Raw genomic sequence first — 20,270 nt, 5'->3', positions numbered from 1 at the left:
TGTCTGCCAGCATGGGCAATGGAACTAGCTGCATAATGAGAGAGATTCATGTATTAGCATTTACATCCAATTAGCAATAGCCAGATAACACCGCCATCTCTTTATTCTCCAAACCAATCAAGTGTGAACTGATGCAAAACCAAAATGCTATAATCATAATTTTTCAGCACTCAACCCACTCCTGTGTGCCTTCCATTTTCCCTCCGGCCCAGTGTTCTATACACCACTCCTGCAGACAGAGTTGCTCTTGGAGTGCCACCTTCCATTTCTGTGTTTTGCTCCAGAGCCCAGGCTCTCAACATCCTGTTTCTCAGCATGGGTTCCCTTGCCAGCCATCTCCTCTGCTGTTTCCTGCAGGGCTTGGCAATGCAGTGGAGAAGTGATCCAGGAGAAAGAGTCAATTTGACCTTAGGATGAATTACAGCACAGCCATACGCCCCTTGTCCAGCAGCCTTTTGCTGAACATAAGGATTGGGCTGCTGAATAGGAAATTGAAAAAACACACAGCTCTTACATGCTGAAACAATTGTGCTATCTAGATCAAATTTACATTGCAGATACAACCATCACCAGAGAGAGCAGATAGCCAGAGAGGAAATGAGACAACTAGACAAGAGCAAGATGGAATAGCTTTACTCGTGCACAAAAACAGGGAGACTGAAAACAATTACAGAATGAGACAGAATAATTTTGCTAAATATCTGCATGTTTAAAAAAAATTCTACAAACAAACAGCATGTGTCTAAAAAGGTGGTGCAAAGCTAAGAGGTGGCACCACTTGATTGACAGGCCATGGTCTCTAGTCTCTTGGCTCTATATTGAATGACCCAGTCTGATTAAAAATGCAGTACGCATGGAAAGTAATAGGAAAGGCCGGGGTCAGGCCAGACCGGAGCCTCTAGGACGGGATGATAAAAGGCACCAGTGGCGCCACTTCTTGGTCACTATCTCCACCTGTCCATCTGTAGCAGCTACTGGGAGCACTCAGCCCTACAGAAAAAGGCAATGAGCAGCACTGCCTAGAAAAGATAAGGAAAAAGAGACACAGGTAATATTTATACCAACTGAGAGGAGGATGTTGTACAATCTGGCTTCATAAAAGCAGGCACAGCCTAGTTTTTAGTATTTTTGGAATCAAATTTTTTGTATAGGTGGAGTTGCTAGAAGTCTCTACTGACATTGGCCATGAAACATATTAGCCTTTGAGGCATGTGAGTAAATGTGTTGCTTTTTATCACTCAAATTAATTTCGCATAATGTGGTTAATATCATCATGACACCTCAAGTTGATCAATATTAAGTTATCACACCCTCACTTGCGGCATTCAGTTTTCACAAAAAAATTGTAGGCATCAAGCTCTCATCAATATTTTTTCTGACACTTTGATACAAAAAAAGGAAAAAGAAAAAGTAAAAAAAAATTAAACATGTATTGCTGTCTGACTGCGGTCAGCTTGGGAATTTTGACAGAAACAAAGGCTTTGCTTTTGGCTGTTACCTTCCCCTCCCAACTTGTCATTTAATGTGCTACTTGTGGAGACTAACTGGCTGCTTCAGTATCTCTGACAGGCCAATCACATGTGCCTTGTCAATATATCTTTATTGCTTCTGTAAAGGGGCTGCAGTGAACCCTATGGAACATTTGATGTTGGTAAAAAGAAACTGTGGTGCCATGACTGTGTCAATAATCAAAGAGATGCAAAGAAAGGATGGGGTGAGTGTAATGCTGGCTGAATGTGGGCACTGCCAGTCAAATGCGCCTTAAATGATATCATGCTTAAGCTATCCCAGTCTGTCATTATGCCAGAGCCTATTTGCCAGAGTACTACTCAGAAGGGGAAAGCGAGAAGAGAAGAAAGTGAGAAGAGGGACAGGTGGAGCAGTCGAGAGATCCTAGCATGTCTGGCAACCAAATACGATAGGTTGGAGTGAAGAGAAGAAAAAATAAAACCAACTTAAAAAATGCAAATAAAAGAGATTAAGACAAGCAAAGGGGACAGCTGAGACAAGATGACTATCCGCCGCCCACTGCTCTCCAGATCTATCTAGTAGTTAGGCTCTTATCTATCCCTGGAGATCAGCCTGTCCAGTTGCTGGCCTCAGGCCTCAGGAGGTCAGACTGCATCAATACCTAGGCAGCCTTTGTTCTTGTGCTGACTCCCCGCTTCACTGCTCTGACTAAGGAGCCATTGGCTACTGGCCTTGAACACAGGAAAGCCCCCATCTCTCCATAGTCAATGAAGACTGTGATGCTAGCATTTCTGGCAGGATTGGTATATTCATGATTAAGGTGACAAAAATAAATGCTTGTGGCTGTGTTAGCTGTTCAGAGTTGTGAAATCCTGTTTAACTGTATTAAAGAGTGCTGTGCTGTTGTCTGCCAGCTGTTGGTGCCTCAAACTCTTGGATCTAATACTTCCAAGTACTGTACCTTCATGGATTATAATTCCTCTTTTGTGTGTTACGTAAAGCACCACAATAGTTTGAAGTTCCAAATACTGTCAGATACATGCTTTGACTGGCCATTCATTTTCCCTACAACATTATTGTGAGCAAAACAATTTATTTTAACCATATTATTATATCTATAAAGAATTTGAACAAAAATAATGACAATAATGACGAACATTCATCAGATCTCTTTTATGGCAAAAGTCACACTTAATTATGATATGATCAGATATGTATTATCAACATAAACCAATACTTTTCTTTATTTGTTAATGAAAGTATAGTGTATGTATACTCGTAAGGCCATGATGCATAAGATCAGTATATCCTGTGCAAAAGTCCCCTCTTTTTTTTACATTTTACATACAGTATTTTCTCTATATTTTTATGATTGAAATATCCACATCTTTTTGTTCATTGAAAATCTCCATGTTTTGACAGGCTTCCTCTGTTTCTACTGTATTTATAACATTTCTACTGTATTTATAGCCATATAGTCAGACTCCTCTCTCGAGTGTCGTGCAACAAGTTTGCACTTAAAACTTTTAGCTGTCTGTGAAATGGCCTTGATGTCCTTTTTCTTAAGAGGCAATGAGCATTGTAAAAGCAGAGTGCTGAATGGACTGGTGAGCTGGACACTATGATGGGTGGGTGTAATAAACTGCTACGGTCAGTCTGTCTCCTGACATGGACATGAACGCACATGCATGAAGGATCATCTCTGCCTGATCCATGAGGATGACCACTAGCTCCCTACACTGGAGCATGGCTACGACTCTGTCTAGCCCCCAAAACACAAACACACACACACACACACACACACACACACACACACACACACACACACACACACACACAAACTGACACAGGAAACCTGATCGAGCTGGTCCACCAACTGCTTCAAACATCAATAATTAATTAGGGAACAGCTATTGGCCCCAAGAGTCAGAGAGCAAGAGGGGAGAGAGAGCCTGTAGGAGTGAAAAAAAGGGTAGGAAATAGGGGAGTCACGACTTTGCTTACTAAGTTGGGCTTTGGGCTTTTGGGCTTTGTTTTCTCTCTCTCTCTCTCTCTCTCTCTCTCTCTCTCTCTCTCCATCTATCCTTCCATCCATCCATCTGTTGTCTCAATACCGCTTATCCTGTTGAGGCTCGTGGAAGTCTGGAGTGTTGGGGTGCACCTGAAAATACCACCAGTCTATCACAGGGCTCATATATACAGACAAACACAAAGATTCAGTTTTCTGTTTTCTGATGTGATTAAAAAAAAAAATGTGTGCATGCCCATGCTCATGTCAAATTGAAAGATAATGATAATGCACATTCGTCTTCTTCTTCTTCTTCTTCTTTTTTACTATGAGTGAGGTTTTAATATTTACATTATATTGACAGTTTTACATTGGTTGCAGCTCCAGTCATGCACCATTTACATTGCCATTTACAATGTAAGTGTCAAACTCAGAATTACCTCCACCAAGGTGCATGCATACCTGACACTTGTGAGTATGTGTAGATAGACCGCACCTCCTGTGCCCCAGATGTGAACTTGGCAAGTTTATTAGCCATTCCCATGTTAAACAAATCCCATCTAAGTGGTGAGAGACAGAGGATCGGCTGACTCTACACATTAGGCCTGATTCTGCACACTTGCTAATTCAAGCCTGAAGAGCCCCATCTGTCTCTTGGTGTTTCTTATCATTCTCTCTTTCTCCCTCTATTAAACATAATAAGGCCATTTCTATTAACCCCGCACTTTATGATACACCTTATCACATGCACTGACTTACACCCATATAATGGAAAGACAGACTTGCCTCTTTATCCCTGTTGGACCAAAATAATATCATACTCACTGGGTTTTGATCATTCTAAATATATGCCCAACATTAAAATATTATCTCATCCAACTGTAAATAATAGTGCTTAATAAAGTGCCTTCAGACCACATTTATTGTTATTGGCTTCAAAAAACACATTCGCTAAACTGTAATGGCTCCAACACACTTTGATATCTAGTTGTCAGTTCACATATTCTCTCACAGGCTGATTTATGTAAATATTTAATTGTAATACGTGATTCAACACTCTGCTTTGAGCACTCTTACTCTTTTAGCTTTGACATACTGATGTGCTTCCCTGTAAGAGGCCTTAATGTCCTATTTTATTCTGAGTTTTTTTACTCTGCAAATATTTTATTGTTTTAGACTCTAGAATAAAAACATCAGGTGTTAATTTGCTGTGTATTGTGTTTTATTCTCTTAGGGATACCTCTAGGGAGCCCAGGCCAAATCACACGTCATGAGTCATCAGATAGTTTGGCGTCCAATCACAGTGGACAAGAGGACGAGGAGTGGCTCTCTCAGGTCAGATTTTGACTGGGACTTTCATAACCTTTTATTATTTTTTTTTTATTTGTATCTGTTATAGTAAATAATGCCAAATTTGTGCTTGTTAATCTGATATTCTGGTAAACAGTTTTTCCATAATTTATTTACCAACCTGAAGGTGAATTCAGAATTGAAGGGCCTTTTAGTTTTGGCTGGACTGGCAGGCCAGCAGTCTTTGTGCAGCAGACAAGTGTTGGAGTCTCATATTCGCTGCTGCCCTTTTGAAATGAAGCAGCATTAATTCACTTGTGTAGACAAAGCTCTTCTACGGTGCAGATGGAATAGCATGTTGAAAGACAGTGACACCAGAATGTCCACAATGGCAAGCAGGCTGTAGGTGTTGCTCTATTAAGATCAGTCTCTCTATATGCACCTTGTGGGAGCTTACACAACGGCTGTTGAAGTTAAATTATATTCATTGTAACAAGCACTGGACATATCCACCATGTTAGCAGAGCATGTCTTTTCACCAGCTACACCAGCTCAACATCTGCTCCATAGTGCTGTGTGCCAGCGTGTGTTCTGAGAGGTGTATGAGCAAAAAAAAACCCCAGGGGGATTCAGTTCAACGAAGGTGAAAAAAATGTGGAATTATACATGCACAATGTTTATTTCTGGATATCAGTGAATCAAAATTTTTTCTATGTTGTGCATGCACTTCTTAGCAAGCAGGAGAAATTCAGAAACTGTATGGAGCTATTTTCCATTGCAGTGATGGTGAGGCACAGCAGGTAACCTTTTGATTGAGTAGTTCAGTGAATAAGATGATAATAAAATATATTGTGGCTGGTATAGTATTTATGTGTCATACTGTGATATTTTTAAGCTTCCACAAATATTACTCAGTGTGCATTTAATATCCATTAATTAATATTATGATACTAAACTAGCATAGTATTGACACCTTCTATAGTTTGCGTAAAAAGGGTGATTGTTACACAATGATTTCTGTCTTTTCAAATCAGAAGGGAAAACTATGAATGCCTTCCAAGGGACACTAAAAATGTGCAAATCCCACTTATTGCATTTGAATCGCTGATGTAGTTGGAAAACAAACTGTTTCTGATGTCGTTAAACAAAGACATTAAGGGAGTCGTTCTAAAAAACATGGTTCAGATGAGGTTATCTGATGAGCCTTCTTGCATCTGGTCATTGGCAATGAAGTTTTATGTGACCTATTAAAGTCAGGGAATTTTGTAGGACATAACTGTTTAGTTTGTGGATTATGTCATCTGTTGGTCATGGGAACAGTGTCACCACCTTCATTGACTGTACTTGCATAGGATCTTGTTTGTGAATTTGTATATACAGTGATGAGATTTCAGTTATCTGGTTTCATAGACTATTTTGTGATAATTGTCTTTATTGCAGTCATTGAGATGAGTTTCATTTGCAGCTTTTTCACAGCCAGTTACATAAAGTGAATGAACATTTTCACAGTACGGTAATTTTTTTAAGCGTGTTGTAAAAAATCATGTACACATATTCTGGTCTTTTCAGCCTGGTTAACCCCTAAGTACTAATCTTTGATGCAGGCAGGTAACCCACTACAATTTCATCATCAATAATTCCATTGCATTCATAATTGATTGGTTCAAATGCATCCCATTTAGCTTGCAGAAGTCGTACTTTATATCTGCCATGATAGATTGCCAGGGACAAGGAGATATTTTCAAACAATTAATTTGTTTTGGAAAAAAGAAACCAAACATTTTATTATAATTCCACTGATCCATTTTTTTGTGAAAGAACACATCAAGCTCAATAGCTTGCCCATCATGAAAATGAGAAAATAGGAAACATGTTTTATTTCCTCTGAGATTATCACATCAGAAAGGATATTGAGTTTACTAACAACAGTGGACTGAGGCAAATGTCTGTTCGATCAATTTAAATTCAGCTCCTTAGAGCAGAATGTCCAAGCTTACATGAATGTATCAATCTTGTATCCTTGCATTCTTACAAAGAAGACAATGAAGTTGTACTGATGGTAGACATGATGTGTGATATTACAAATATTTACTGGGTTATGGGGGATATATCTAAATATTTTTAAATTAGTTGGAGCAGGTTGGAAGATCCATATATGTTGGGGAATTTACTGATGCATGGTTGATTTATGGAGTCAGTTGTCCATGCAAACGGGATGTTCCCAACGCATCCACACTTGGACTGTATTAGGAACAGATTGTGACCATGAGCCTTTCGTCACAAGTTTTAGTATACATCGCAGAAGTTCTTTGTTGTTGGATTGTTTCACATTTTCTGAAGTTTTTGGACATTTTTTGGGAAAAATGATTTGGTATCTCCTTGTCACATCAGCCAGGCACTGAAATGCTTTCTTCTTGGCAAATAAATATCCTGCCAGCTATTGTTGAGTTAACACTTAACATGTCAAAATATAGTCAAGTCAAGTCAATTTTATTTGTATAGTGCCAAACATTTTTTTCTCATGAACTTTACAAGTACAATTGGTCTAGCACCACACTACCTCAATGAATTTTCACCAAACAATCCTCCATGATCAAGCACATCCTGCACAACCCAGTCTCATGTCAAAACGTGAAAAGGCTACGTTTGTCCACAGTGCAAAACGTATCAGTTCTACGATAAAGGCCTAAAAATTGTGAAATATGTACATTCCCCCCCCCCCCCATTCTTTTCTATTGGAACGCTGGTAGGTCATGTGACTGTTTCATTTCTTCTCAAAACAAAAAACATGGCGGCCGCTCCTGTCATTTTCGGATGAAAGTGCCTTATTCCAAGATAGTTTTGATTTAAAAAAGCATTCTGATGACATTTCTAGCGAGAAATATACATTTTATTTTCATAATATTCACTCAGTTCTTGTATAGAATCTTTGATTTGTTCGTTATTACGATGAATCTTTCACCTCTCGGAAGAGAGTCGTAACAGTGTAACGTATCTGCTGTTGTTATGGTTCAAACCACGGAAACCTAAATGGCGTTTATGTTATTGTATTTTGTTGTTACATTGTTTCGTTATCTGAGTTGATAATATATTTGTGGGATTGTTGACTAATAAAAATAATATAAAACATATTGCCCCGGGAATTACCATCAAAATATAAAATAGCTACGCTTGTTTGTTGTTGTTGTTGTGTGATTGTTTACTACAGCTGTTCAATAAAAATAATATGAAAGCCTCAAAACGTAGGCAATGAAAACCTTCCTTTTAATAGGCGAGCAGATCCAGGCCCTGTGGGGATGGCCTTTTGCTTTGACTGGTTGGGAGGAAAGAGAGCAGGGGCCTCATGTATCAATACTTGTGTGGATTTCATACTAAAAACTTGCAGTCGCAAGAAGAGAGAGTTGCGTACGCAAAAAAAATCCGGATGTATGAATATGTGCGAACGCCAGAATCCACACACGTTTGATACATCCTAATCAGCATGGAATTGAGCACAGATGTCGGAGGACCGGGCCCGCCCCCGTTACGCCCACCTATAAATCCACAAATTCATATTCCGCTGTCGGCGATCGCAAAATAATGTCAAAGATTAAGAGGTTCACGGCGTGCGAGCTGGTTGGGGAGGTGAAGGAGAGACAGCAGTTTGTTTGACAGCCTGTCCAGTGGTGTCAGTACAAACAATAAAGGTTGTGAGTGGGGTAAGAAGTGCAAAAGGGTGAAGGCGGTGGGCTCGGAGCAACGCACCCCCGCCAAATGAAAAAAAAAAAAAAAGTGGTTGGACGTGCAAAAGTTAAACACTGCGCAATCACTAAATGCAACAACTACAGTCATCAATTGGCTTCAATCCAAATTTAAATAACAATATGGAAAATGGCACGAACAGGACCTCAAGGTGGAGGTCCAGCGGCGTACAGCTGCTCTCCGGAGGAGTGCCGGCCAGACAGGTGGGGGTCAGGGAGAGGGGCACCTGACGGAATTCGAGCAGCGGGTGGCAGCAGTCACGGGCAGCACCTCTGTGGGGGGATTGTTGCCGCCACCCACGCTGACTCCAAGAGCCTGGAGGGTAAGTGGCAACCATTTCTTACGCAACGTCTCCACATGCTTTGCCACAGATGTAAAGGCAAAAATACAAAGAATCAGCCGTTTAAATAAACCAATGTTTAACAGAAATAGATCCGTCAGACATGCCGCCGACGTGCAGCACCCCCGCCGGCTCCTGCGCCAGCCCGTCCGCAGGCTCAGAGTCACCCGCCAGGACCAGCGGCATTAGGGCCAGCCCGTCCCCCGGCCCCAGCACAAGCACTAGGCCGACAAGCGGCGGACGGTCCTCCAGCCCACCCGGACCCAGCGGCGCATCCTCCGGCCCACACGGATCCAGAGGGAGGGTCCACACAGGCGGTCCTGCAGTCGCAGGAGTACATTATTTGGAGAATAACGGGGATGAATGAGCTGCTTGACCGCCTGATAAATGTTCTGGAACGTTTCGTGGACGAAATAAATTAATCTGGCTTCATGAATCGTGTAGTAGCTTCTTACCCATTCACACTGTGAAAATGAAATTCTGGCGTGCAATGACGGCTGCCCGGCCAGGATCGGCGTCCATCCCTCCAGCCTCTGCGCATCGATGATCTGCACATTGATGGAGTGGAAACCCTTACGATGAATGTCAGCGTGTTCCTCATGGGACAGCGCTTTTATGGCAACATGAGTGCAGTCATTAGAGAATGAGACATTAGAGAATCTGGCTATTGCTGCAAATTAATATTGGTCAGTTCAATGATCGGGTCCACCACCAAGGGTATGGCCCGGCTGAGGGTCGACTGACTCACCCTGGAACGGTCCGCCATCTCCCGCTGGAAGGCTTTTTGGGCCCGATGTATGTGCCGTTATCAAATAATGTCAGTTACCAAACTTCGCCACAGGGTGTCGCCAACGGACCAAAGTGCAGTTAACGCAAGAATCGGCTTTCCGCCTACATCTAAGTTGCCGTGAAAAAACGCAAGAATCGACGAACTTTTCGCGTTGATACATCTGAACTTGAGCGTCGATCCTGGCGTACGCAAGTTTTTCTTTCGTAAACCTCGTTGATACATGAGGGCCCCAGGAGAGCAAGGCAGGACACATCATGGAGAAAGACAGATATACAGAAGGAAAGAGAGGGACAGAGATCGAGAAGCAGAGACAGGGAAGAGACTGATGGACAGGGACGTGGGGAGCCTGAAGGCTCCGCAGAAGAAGACGAGTTAGTAACATATATGAGTATGATTTATATATGACACATATAGGAGGACAGAGAGGAAAGAGAGGAGGAGAGAGAAGCCCAAAGCACTATGGGACATCCCCCGGCAGTGTAAGCCTATAGCAGCATATCTAAGGGCTAGCCTGAGCCTGACCTAACAATAAGCTTTATCAGAAAGGAAGGTCTTAAGTCTACTCTTAAATGTAGAGGGTGTCGGAATCCCAGACCAAAGCTGAAGGCTCTGGCTCCCATTCTATAGGAGAGGCACGGTCTCTTCTACCAGTTCTAATCAACACACGGGTGGCAATGTTTTGGACCAGCTGCAGAGTCTTTAGATTCAGATTCAGATTCAGAAAACTTTATTTATCTCTGTGGGGGGAAATTAAGGGAGCAGAGAGCAGTACAGTTGGTTAAACAACAAACATAAGGTAAATAAGTGCAAGGAAGTCTATACCTCCCAGGGTTAGCAGCAGTTGCCATGCGGGCCTCTTCAGATTCCCCAGTGGTGTGAATGCGTGATCATCTGTTTGATTCCAATTCACCCATTTCTGCTTCAGGGCCTGCAAAATCCCATTCATCTTGCTGGGAATGATGGCCACATCTGTTTTCAAGGTCTTCAGCTGTATGTACATGTTCTGCTTCAATTTCATTTGTTAGGACGAGGTCTAGGGAGTGGTTGTGACAGTGAGTGGGTTCACGTACAGATTGATGGAAACCAATTGAGTCGAGAAGAGAGATTAATGCAGTACCCACACTGTCGTTATCAACATCCACATGATTATTGAAGTCACCTACAATCAAGACTTTATCTGTTTTAAGAACTAAACTGGATTGAAACTCTGAGAATTCAGATAAGAATTCAGAGTAAGGACCAGGAAGGAGCTACACAATAATAAATAAAAGTGGCTGTAGATTTTTCAAGGCTGGTTAAGGACAAACTGAGAATCAGACTTTCAAATGAATTGAAACTTATTTTGGGTTTGTGATTTCTTAATAAACTTCTGACAAAAATGGCAGCAACTCCATCTCCTCCGCCAGAGCCTCGAGTAATATGAGTGTTGTTGTGACTGGAAAGAGAGTTTATAAGGCAAAAAGACCGCCGCTACAAGACAGATGATCTTTTAAACTTAGGCCAAATAATTTAATTAGCTGTGTAGATTTGGCAGGTAATAAGTCAGGTTTATAAGGAATTAACAGGAATGATCAAACTTTAGCTAGCATTACAAAATAAGGCACTAAGTTCAGCAACACACAGAAACAGGAAATGATGTCACACACTTTCTGCAATGCAGAAATCCACAGGAATCCAGAAGGAATATATTCAAAGATCCATGTTTTTGTGTATTATGTAAATAAATTTATGAGTGACAGTGTCCACAAACACACAGAATAATACAACAAGGGACATAACTTCTTGTAAAGGTTTATGCAGTGAACTGGCACACAACCTGCATACCTACACAGTATCAAATAAACGAACAACCCCCCCAAAAAAACCTTGTCAGATACAGTGTAACTCTTCATACACAACTGTTGTTGCGAGATCAAATGATAAACTTTATTTCAAATTTCGTCAACAATCAGATGACTTGTGCACAACTTTCTCTATGACTAAAAACTTAATGTTCCACCACCAGCAATAATTAAGAAGAAGAAAAGAATGAGCATTGCAGGTTGGCAGTGAAAGGCAAGGCAAGGCAAGGCAATTTTATTTGTAGAGCCCGTTTTCACAAACAGTTTGTCTCAAAGGGCTTCACATGGCATCATAACAACATCCTCTGCCCTTAGACCCTCACATCGACTGAGGAGAAACTCAAGAGGTGTGCAAGGCTGACTATTGTTTGATGATGCGGATTTGATGATTAGTTGGGCATTGTCTGTGTGCAAAGACACTTAGCCACTAGGCCTAACAATTTATCTGGTGGAAATGCTGATGTCACTGGCTCCGTCCAGTGAAACACTGAGAGGAAGGGGGTTTGGAATTGCCACTTGACTGTAACATCTGGGCCTTCCGTCCTTTTGCAGAGAGCACAGACTGGCAGCTGCTTAGCTCGGTGGCTAGGCGTGACATTGATGGTGTTAACTGGCAAAGCACACATAATCTCTCTCTCTCTCTCTCTCTCTCTCTCTCTCTCTCTCTCTCTCTCACACACACACACACACACACAGTGACAATCCTCCTTCCTCCTTTGGCCTAATTTGCGCAGCTGTGACAATCCACATATATCTGAAAATGTATGAGCATCCATACACATGTGAACAGTATCACACAGAAGAATTAGGGTTGTATAAGCTCTCACTCACGCACAGAGATGGGCTTAGGTGGGAGACTTATACCCGGACAAGTAAAAATAATGAAATGTGAATGGTGAGATACCAAGAGGCATGTTAAGTGCTGCAGGGAGTTGAAAAATCAGACACTGTGGTGGAGCAGTGAAGAGTGGGAGGGCAAGGAAGGAGATGGTTAGTCAAAGAGGAGACAGAGAACAGAAGAGGCAGTAATAGTGCCATGTTTATGAGTCACCCACTCCGTAGTTCTGTCCTTTCCCACTTTCAGCCAACATTAGTGCCACTCAGCTCAGGTACCCATGGAACGCCTGCCATGCCAGTGCCATCTTAGTTTCCCAGTAGGCCTCACCTCAGCCCCACTGCCATGCTGTTGTTAGTGTCACACTTCCATTAAGCCTCAGGGAAGGCTTCCCATCATGTCGCCAGCACTCCCAACACACAGGACCCTGATGAGGTCTGACATTGTCGTCAGGCTTTCAGTGGTACAGGAGCACTGCGAGCTTAATTGGAGACCTTATGCGGGTTGTGTGAGCATTAGCACATACATTGATGCCAAACAGTAATGTCAAATCCAGTGATGATGATTTGGAGCAGCCGCTAGTCCTCTGTCCTTGGCCAAATGCTGATGCATTAGTAGATGAGATCAGACATAGGCTACATACATCAAAACACTACAACAGAGGCGTCACGTGCATCTGCACCAATATTCAGTGCCTGTATCCATTTCAGCTACGTAATATAATTTATCCTTGCATTTTCAGGTGGAGATTGTCACCCATACAGGGCCCCACAGGCGCCTGTGGATGGGACCCCAGTTTCAGTTTAAGACCATTCACCCATCAGGCCAGACCACAGTCATTTCTTCCTCCTCCTCAGTGCTTCAATCCCAAGGACCGTCTGATGCCCAACAACCCCTTTTGGACTTTGATACAGATGACCTGGACTTACACAGTCTCAGGTACTTCTACATGATTCAAACTATTGTTACTTGCATCAGCATGAAAGTCATGTCGGAAAAAAAAAAACAGCAGACGGAAGTGGAAAATCTGGACCCTGAGCGGCATTGGGCTAACTCTTGATGACAATGGGCACATCATGAGTGAGACTGCACATGGCTCCTCTCATTCATGAGAAATGTAAAGAGAAAGTTTAATAATATCATTCCTGTAATCATAGATTTCACATCAAGGATCCCTCTTACAGAACATCCTTTTAGACAGATTTATACTCACAGACACAGCTCACGTGTCTGTAAAGGTTCCTTTGACCAGATGCCATCAGTCAGACATCTTAGGTCTTGGTATTTTAAGTGACTTTGCAATAATGTGCAACAATATGTCACATGTGTAGGATCCAGCCTTTGCGTTCAGAGCCAGTCAGCATGCCTGGGTCATCAAGGCTGGTGGCAGATCGTCGAGGACAATCCAACATCATGGACGCAGGATCAGGTAGGACCCCACAATGTTTTTTTCTGTCCTCTGTTGAATGTCCAACAGCTCCTCTGTGTCTTGATACAACTCCATCTGTGCTTATTAAGTAGGTGGGTGCATTTTCTGCCAATGCACCTGATTCTAACTGGTATTCCTTTATTGCATACATATTTAACATATATGGTGTAGCTAATCATGATGGCCTCAGTTGTCACACTTTTGATGTGGTCCTGCCTTTATTATCCAGTTATTAGTAGAACTTGTGTAAATCCATAGCCAGACAATAGGGGTGGAATGAAGACCAGTTCTGAGGTACCAAGAATAAATTCTGCCTTCATTTTGAAAACATAACAGCCCTTTCTAAATAGTTACATATGCTGCCTGTTTTTGGGATGGTGAAAGTTAGATTTTGACCTGTCACATTTGTGCAAGTGCATGATCATTATTATTTTGATAGCACAGGAAAAGCAACATTTCAAATGAAAGCATTCATGTTTCTTCTCTGGCACAGCCTTGCTCTTCCCTGTATTTTCCTCTGTCCTGGTTAACCAGCCATGGCTGTGTCATGTTCCGGCTACAATGCTGATAACATCCGTCCTCCGCACAGCTGCAATTTTCACTGCCAGCATTTCAGCTGCATCTCACTTTGTTAACTCACTCGTATTCTGCACATTTAGTCATTGTTTCGTGGTTAATTTTTTTGTACCTGGTGCACCTCGAGTTTGTGGTGATATTGTGTCCTTTTCTGTCTGTTTTGCAATCGGAAGGTTACACATGGTGTTATATTTTAAGAATTAACTGGATTCACTGTCATTTGTTTGGGGATTTCCTGTCTGGCTCGATCTGCTCTGTGCAGATTGATGTACTGTCTGTCAAGAATAGACTTGGTGCATATTCCTCGTAAAGCAGCATGCCGCAGTGCTTCTGGTGCAAATTGCAGTATTGACGAGAATGGCAGCTATTTTGCTGCCACGATACTGCCATTATGTAACAGCCCTACATCATACATTAATGATACATTGAGACAGTTGGGAGCACCAGTGTTATCGGTGGAAAAAGTTAGTGTGGAGCCCTGACCTATATTGTACCTGTACCAGAGTTGCTTGAAGAAGGAACATTAGTAACACACAGAATAACAGGTCTGTTTTTGGATTTGTAGAGATAAAAACACAAACCAATATTATGAAGATGGAAAGGTTTCTTATTTAGGTACTACAGCCACGTGAGTGGCCACACCATTTGAGTGATGGGGTTATTTATGTAACTTGAGCTCAGCAGGGATTTCTGCTTAGGTCTGAAATAAAACTATGCCTAGCATGGACCTGTATGTGTGCAAGAAAGGTTTACTTTTTGTAAACAAACTCTCAAACTGCTCAAGACCCAGCTAAGCTCCGGTGTTTATCTTGCAAACATAGTGAAGTAAAGTGCTTTGTCTAGTTAGCCCGAGATATTCTTCAAGGAACTATACATTTAATCACAACACTTGTGATGAGGACTTTTAAACATGCAAACTGGCAGTCAAACCTACTTCATCTCCCTGTAAGACATACTGTGTGTGTAGCTGCTTTTTTTTAATGTGTTTTGCAGTTCAGTTTCAGACTGTTGAAACATCATCATGGAATTTCTAAAGGAATTATGTGTTTTGGCAGGTTTTATAAAGAGGTCTGTCTTTAGACAGAATGTTTCACTGCAGTAGCATCATAGTTGTAATTGTGTAAGATACAGCCAAAAAACTTCACAGGTATGTAGTTCATCATAAATGAAGGGCATGTTTGTAAATGTGTGCTCTCTAACTCGTGAGTATTGAGTATTCATTTAATAATGATCACTATTCATAAGTAAGAACAGCAACATGCTTACTTTCATTGTGGCTGTGAGCACTAGTTTTACTCTAATTTCTAAAATATCAATTTAGATTTTTGCATAAAACACATATGAATATTTTCATTAATGACAATTTGTACCATAACTACAAATATGTTGATGACATTCTGCCGGAGTGATCTAAAATTAGTTTAATTACTGCTGTCTAATAATGGAATGTTGTCTTTTCTAATGGGTAGTATAGTCTGTTATTGATATAAGTCAAACCAATGCCTTGTTTTAAAATACAAAGGTATGGCAAAATTTTGAGTAGATCTGTCACATCTATACAGCAATTGAACAGAACTGATTTAGTTTACTGTGGTTTTGATGTTGCGCTCTACATGTCTCCTTTAATCTGATTATGATGTTAAACTAATCCAATCACACAGAGATGAGAGGATTTCCTCTATAAAATCTGTTGTGTTCCCCTCAAGGTATCATGCTGTCACATGGGTCTTGAGTGTGTATGTGTGTGTGCGCGTGCGTGTCTTTCTGTCTGTCTGTCTGTCTGTCTGTCTGTCTGTGACAGACAGATTAAATACCCAGCACAGTATGCTGGCTTTTATCTGCCAGAGCAAGTGAAGGAATCATCACTTATTGTGGGATATTATATCCCGTGATATTAATAAAGGGATAGACTGTGACTGTCTGCTGTGTCTTGTGACTGAGACTCATTCATCTGATCTGCCTGTCACAAACTGATCACCCCTCCGAGCCTTTCAGCTGGGTGTCAAAATTTACTTACAGCTTGTGTCAATAGTGTGTCAATAGGATTACAGATCTGTGAAAGTAGGTGTCTCATTCCCCACATTTTCACAGCCTTGCCAGTAGACTTCGGTTTGACCTTCCAAAATAATGGAAATATTACATAATATTTATTGCAAAATATATTTAGCACATTCTGCTGAACATGATTAAATTTCATATAACCGGGAACAAATGAACTGGTTTTTAATATCCCATTTCCTATTTAACAAGCATTTTGTTGTGGAGTCCAAAGAGTGTGGCAGTGCACTTTTAATTCTAATCCATTAATACACATTCTTAGCTATTAGATTATAATGTTGAAAATACTGATTCATTAAGCTATTATTCAACGACACAAATCCTAAGCCTGACAAAACATCAGCGCCAGAAACCTCAACTACAGCAGCTGTTGGACACCTAATGGTCGAGTTTTATTCCCATTTGCATTCTTATGGTTTCATAGAATATCATGCAAATGCTGATTTACGGAAAATTTCCTCTGAAGAACATGACAAAAAACAATTTCTATGATTGTTAGAGACTACTTTATTAGTGCTTCCTCTGTGTCCAGCCGGTGTCTTTTTCACCTTTCTTACTATCTTCAGAGCAAAGAGAGATGGGAGGACATGGCCAGACCAAGGGATGAAGGCGATGCTTATCAGAGTGTGTGTGCAAAGGGAGGCTTCAGTGTTGTGTCCTGCCACTGCCATGGCGCCGCCTCTTATCACATACACACATCTCTTTTGTCTCACTCTGTGAAGAACTGGCTGTGTGTGGCAAAAGTTGACAGTATGAGCTCTAAAGAGGAACAGCACAGACATAAGAGGAAGTACATTCTATCATGAAGTTGTGCATACAAGAAAATGGGGAAGCAGGTTACTGACAAACTGAGCTGCTGGATCCCTGTAGATTTTAAACGTTGACAGGAGGAACATTTTTGGACTTAATGACACTAGTGACAAATTATTTACCAATATGTATTTATGTCAGTGAATTCCCTGTTTAGAAAGTCTTCAAAAAACAAAAACAAAAGAATTTTGATCAAATATTTCAGACATTTGACCACACAGAGTATTTGGTATTGTCACAATCTAAATAGGGAAGTAAAATTTATTTATATAGCACCTTTGACAGAATAAAAAAAGCTTCAGAATAATCTCAATTAAAAAAAATATCAAAGCAAATTAAAAACGTAAAATGTACAAATATATCAACCTAAGTCTAAATATAAATGTGTCTGCATAAAAACATTTTCACCTGCTTTTTAAAAGAGTCACTCCAGTCTGTGCTGCTGACAAGAGAAGAGCATCCCAGAGTCTTGGTGCCGGGAAGAATAATAAGGCCAGAACAGATCAGAGAAGTACTTACCCATGTATGCCCACCATTATTTGAACTCTAAAATTGACAGGCCACCAGACACTGAAACAAGAACAGTTTGTGTTTGTCTATTAGTTCCCGGAGAGAACCCACACAGGCACAGGGAGAGCATGCAAATTCCACACGGAAAGATCCCGTGCCCGAGCCGAGGCTCAAACCCGGAACCTTCTTGTTGTGAGGCGACGGTGTTAACCACTGCACCACTTTGCCGCTGTTTCTGTAATTTATGTCTCAAAAAATAGAGTAAAAGTAATGTGGCAAATTCATTCTCACCTGGCACTCACACACACACACACACACACACACACACACACACACACACACACACACACACACACACACACACACACACACACACGAGTACATCCAGCATATGTTGTCAGTGAACACGACAGTAGAACTGAAAAAAATTGGGGTGTGTGTGTGTGTCTGTTTGTGTGTCTGTGTGTCCTGACTGGAGAGCCCAGGTTTGTTTCCAGCCATATCAGTCAGAGTCCTCAGGCCCAGCGAGGCCACAAAGCTGCCGTTCTGCCCACAGTGACTCACTTACAGTCAGTCAGTCTCCCCAGTGTCTGCTCCCATCTTATCTCAGCCCATACACTCTTCTTATCTCTGCTTTCCCCGAGGTGATGGGATGCCATCTGCAGTGACACACACACAGGCACACGCACACTGTATGTTGTACAGTGCTTCCAGTCGTGCCTACTTGACTCAGCAGATCTGTCTCAGTGGAGGGGACAGAGAAGCCTGACACTATTACTGTCTCCCTTTCTATCAGCCACAATATGCAGGATCAATGTGTAACTCTTATCGATGCCCCCCCAGACCTGTGTGTATTTATGTGTCTGTGTGTGAAGAGGCAGCTTCAATCCCTAGCTAGACTACACATTGGCTTTTTGTGGCCCAGAAGGTCATATCGAGAAAGAAAGACAAGGAGGCAGACCTTTGACAAAGATAACAATGTACCATTGAAAAAGAGTATTTAATCTCACTTGCTTGTTTTTTTGGTCTGTGTATGTGTGTGTGTGTGTGTGTGTGTGTGTGTGTGTGTGTGTGTGTGTGTGTGTGTGTGTGTGTGTGTGTGTGTCTGTGTCTGTGTCTGTGTCTGTGTGTCTGTGTGTGCATGCACACTGATAAATCTCTCAATCTCCCTCTGCAGGACTGTAGTTGTGTTTTGACTCTGTGAAGAAAGCTACCCTGCTCCAGAACAGGAAATAACAACAAAACCCTGTTTATTGCAACAGCCATTTTGTTGTTTTTGTTGTCATTTTCAGCCTGATGCCCTCATCTTTGTTGACACATCTCAGCCTTGCTGTGTAGGTGTGTGTGTATGTCGTTTATCTGTGGCAGTGAATCAGTGATAGTGTGCTAGCAGGCAGCAGAGCAAGCAGCATGAGATTAAACTAGCTTGTCACAACACACCGTAGACATTTTGGAGAGCTTCTGGATGTTGGTATTGTCCTGTTTGTTGGGATAAGGGCAATATATAATGGTAAACATTTAAGAATGATCTTGGCATCTAAAATGTATGGGAAATATGAATCCATGTTTTAATATCAGAAGCTTTATTTTGGTTTACATTTATATACATATCCTAGCAGTAGTAACTGAGAATGTGTGTTATGTGTTCGTATTCAGTGTTGCCTGTGCCAGTCCATTAGCTGCATCAGTTTATCATTGTGTGATTAGTAGCTATCAGCCATTAGCCACATCCACTCTTACATTATCAGTTACCTCGATCATGTGTGTGTGTGGTTCTCTCCGGGTACTCTGGCTTCCTCCCATCGTACAAAGATATGCAAATGCAGACTAGGCTGATTGAATACTCTCAACTGACCATAGGTGTGACTGGGAGAGTGAATGGTTGTCTCACTATATATGTTTGCCCTGCAATGGATTGGCGACCCATGCAGGGTGCACCCCGCCTCTCACCCGCCGGCTGCTGAGATAGGCTCCAGCCCCCCTGACCCTTAACAGGATAAGTGGTAGAAAATGGATGTGTGTGCGCGTGTGCATGTACGTGTACGTGTGTGAAAGGATATGTACTGAGCATGCCAGTTTTACATAAAAATCAAAATAGAATTGAAGTTGCTATCCTCCCTTTAACTGACTGAAGTGACTAGACTTACCAAATAATCCATTGGCAAAATGCACTAAGAATCCATAAAGCAATTGGATAAAAACAGTGCAGTCACAAACAGCTGAATGACAGTAACAACAGAATCAGCACTATTAATTCCGCTGACGCCATGGCTGATAAAATGAAGCAGCAAAACATTGATGCAGTTATTGACATCAGCTATTCTATTTCACAGTGCACAAAACAAATCAGACAGTTTATGTTACATTTAGGAGACAATGTAGTATAGTATGAATTAGTATCCATATTTGCATTATCTATACAGCACAGATATTCAAGATGAGTGTTGGGTTAAAATGTTGAACTTCAGTGTGAAAAATGGGCAGCTACAGTTGGGGGCCTAAACTTATCCCATGTACTTGAGGAAATAAAATAAAAGATTCTATTATATTCTGATCGAATGAATATTAACCC

General features: G+C 41.5%; 1 protein-coding gene across 5 annotated transcripts in view; it reads left to right on the top strand.

Moving 5' to 3' along the window:
- The window catches only part of bcas3 (BCAS3 microtubule associated cell migration factor), a 408,395-nt gene that overhangs the window by 131,393 nt on the left and 256,732 nt on the right, over positions 1-20,270 (top strand). For all 5 annotated transcript variants that reach the window (XM_086216159.1, XM_086216158.1, XM_086216161.1 and 2 more), the window contains 3 exons: positions 4,713-4,813; positions 13,058-13,254; positions 13,647-13,744. In XM_086216159.1, the coding sequence (XP_086072285.1) occupies positions 4,713-4,813; positions 13,058-13,254; positions 13,647-13,744 (396 nt within the window). The remainder of the gene's footprint in view (positions 1-4,712; positions 4,814-13,057; positions 13,255-13,646; positions 13,745-20,270) is intronic.

This window comes from Aulostomus chinensis, chromosome 10, assembly GCF_037954235.1.
Source record: "Aulostomus chinensis isolate RoL2024-O1b breed Wild chromosome 10, RoL_Achi_v1.0, whole genome shotgun sequence".
In the NCBI taxonomy this organism is placed as follows: domain Eukaryota; kingdom Metazoa; phylum Chordata; class Actinopteri; order Syngnathiformes; family Aulostomidae; genus Aulostomus; species Aulostomus chinensis.
Note: the sequence above shows the minus strand (reverse complement) of the source record. Positions and strands in the feature narration are given on the sequence as shown.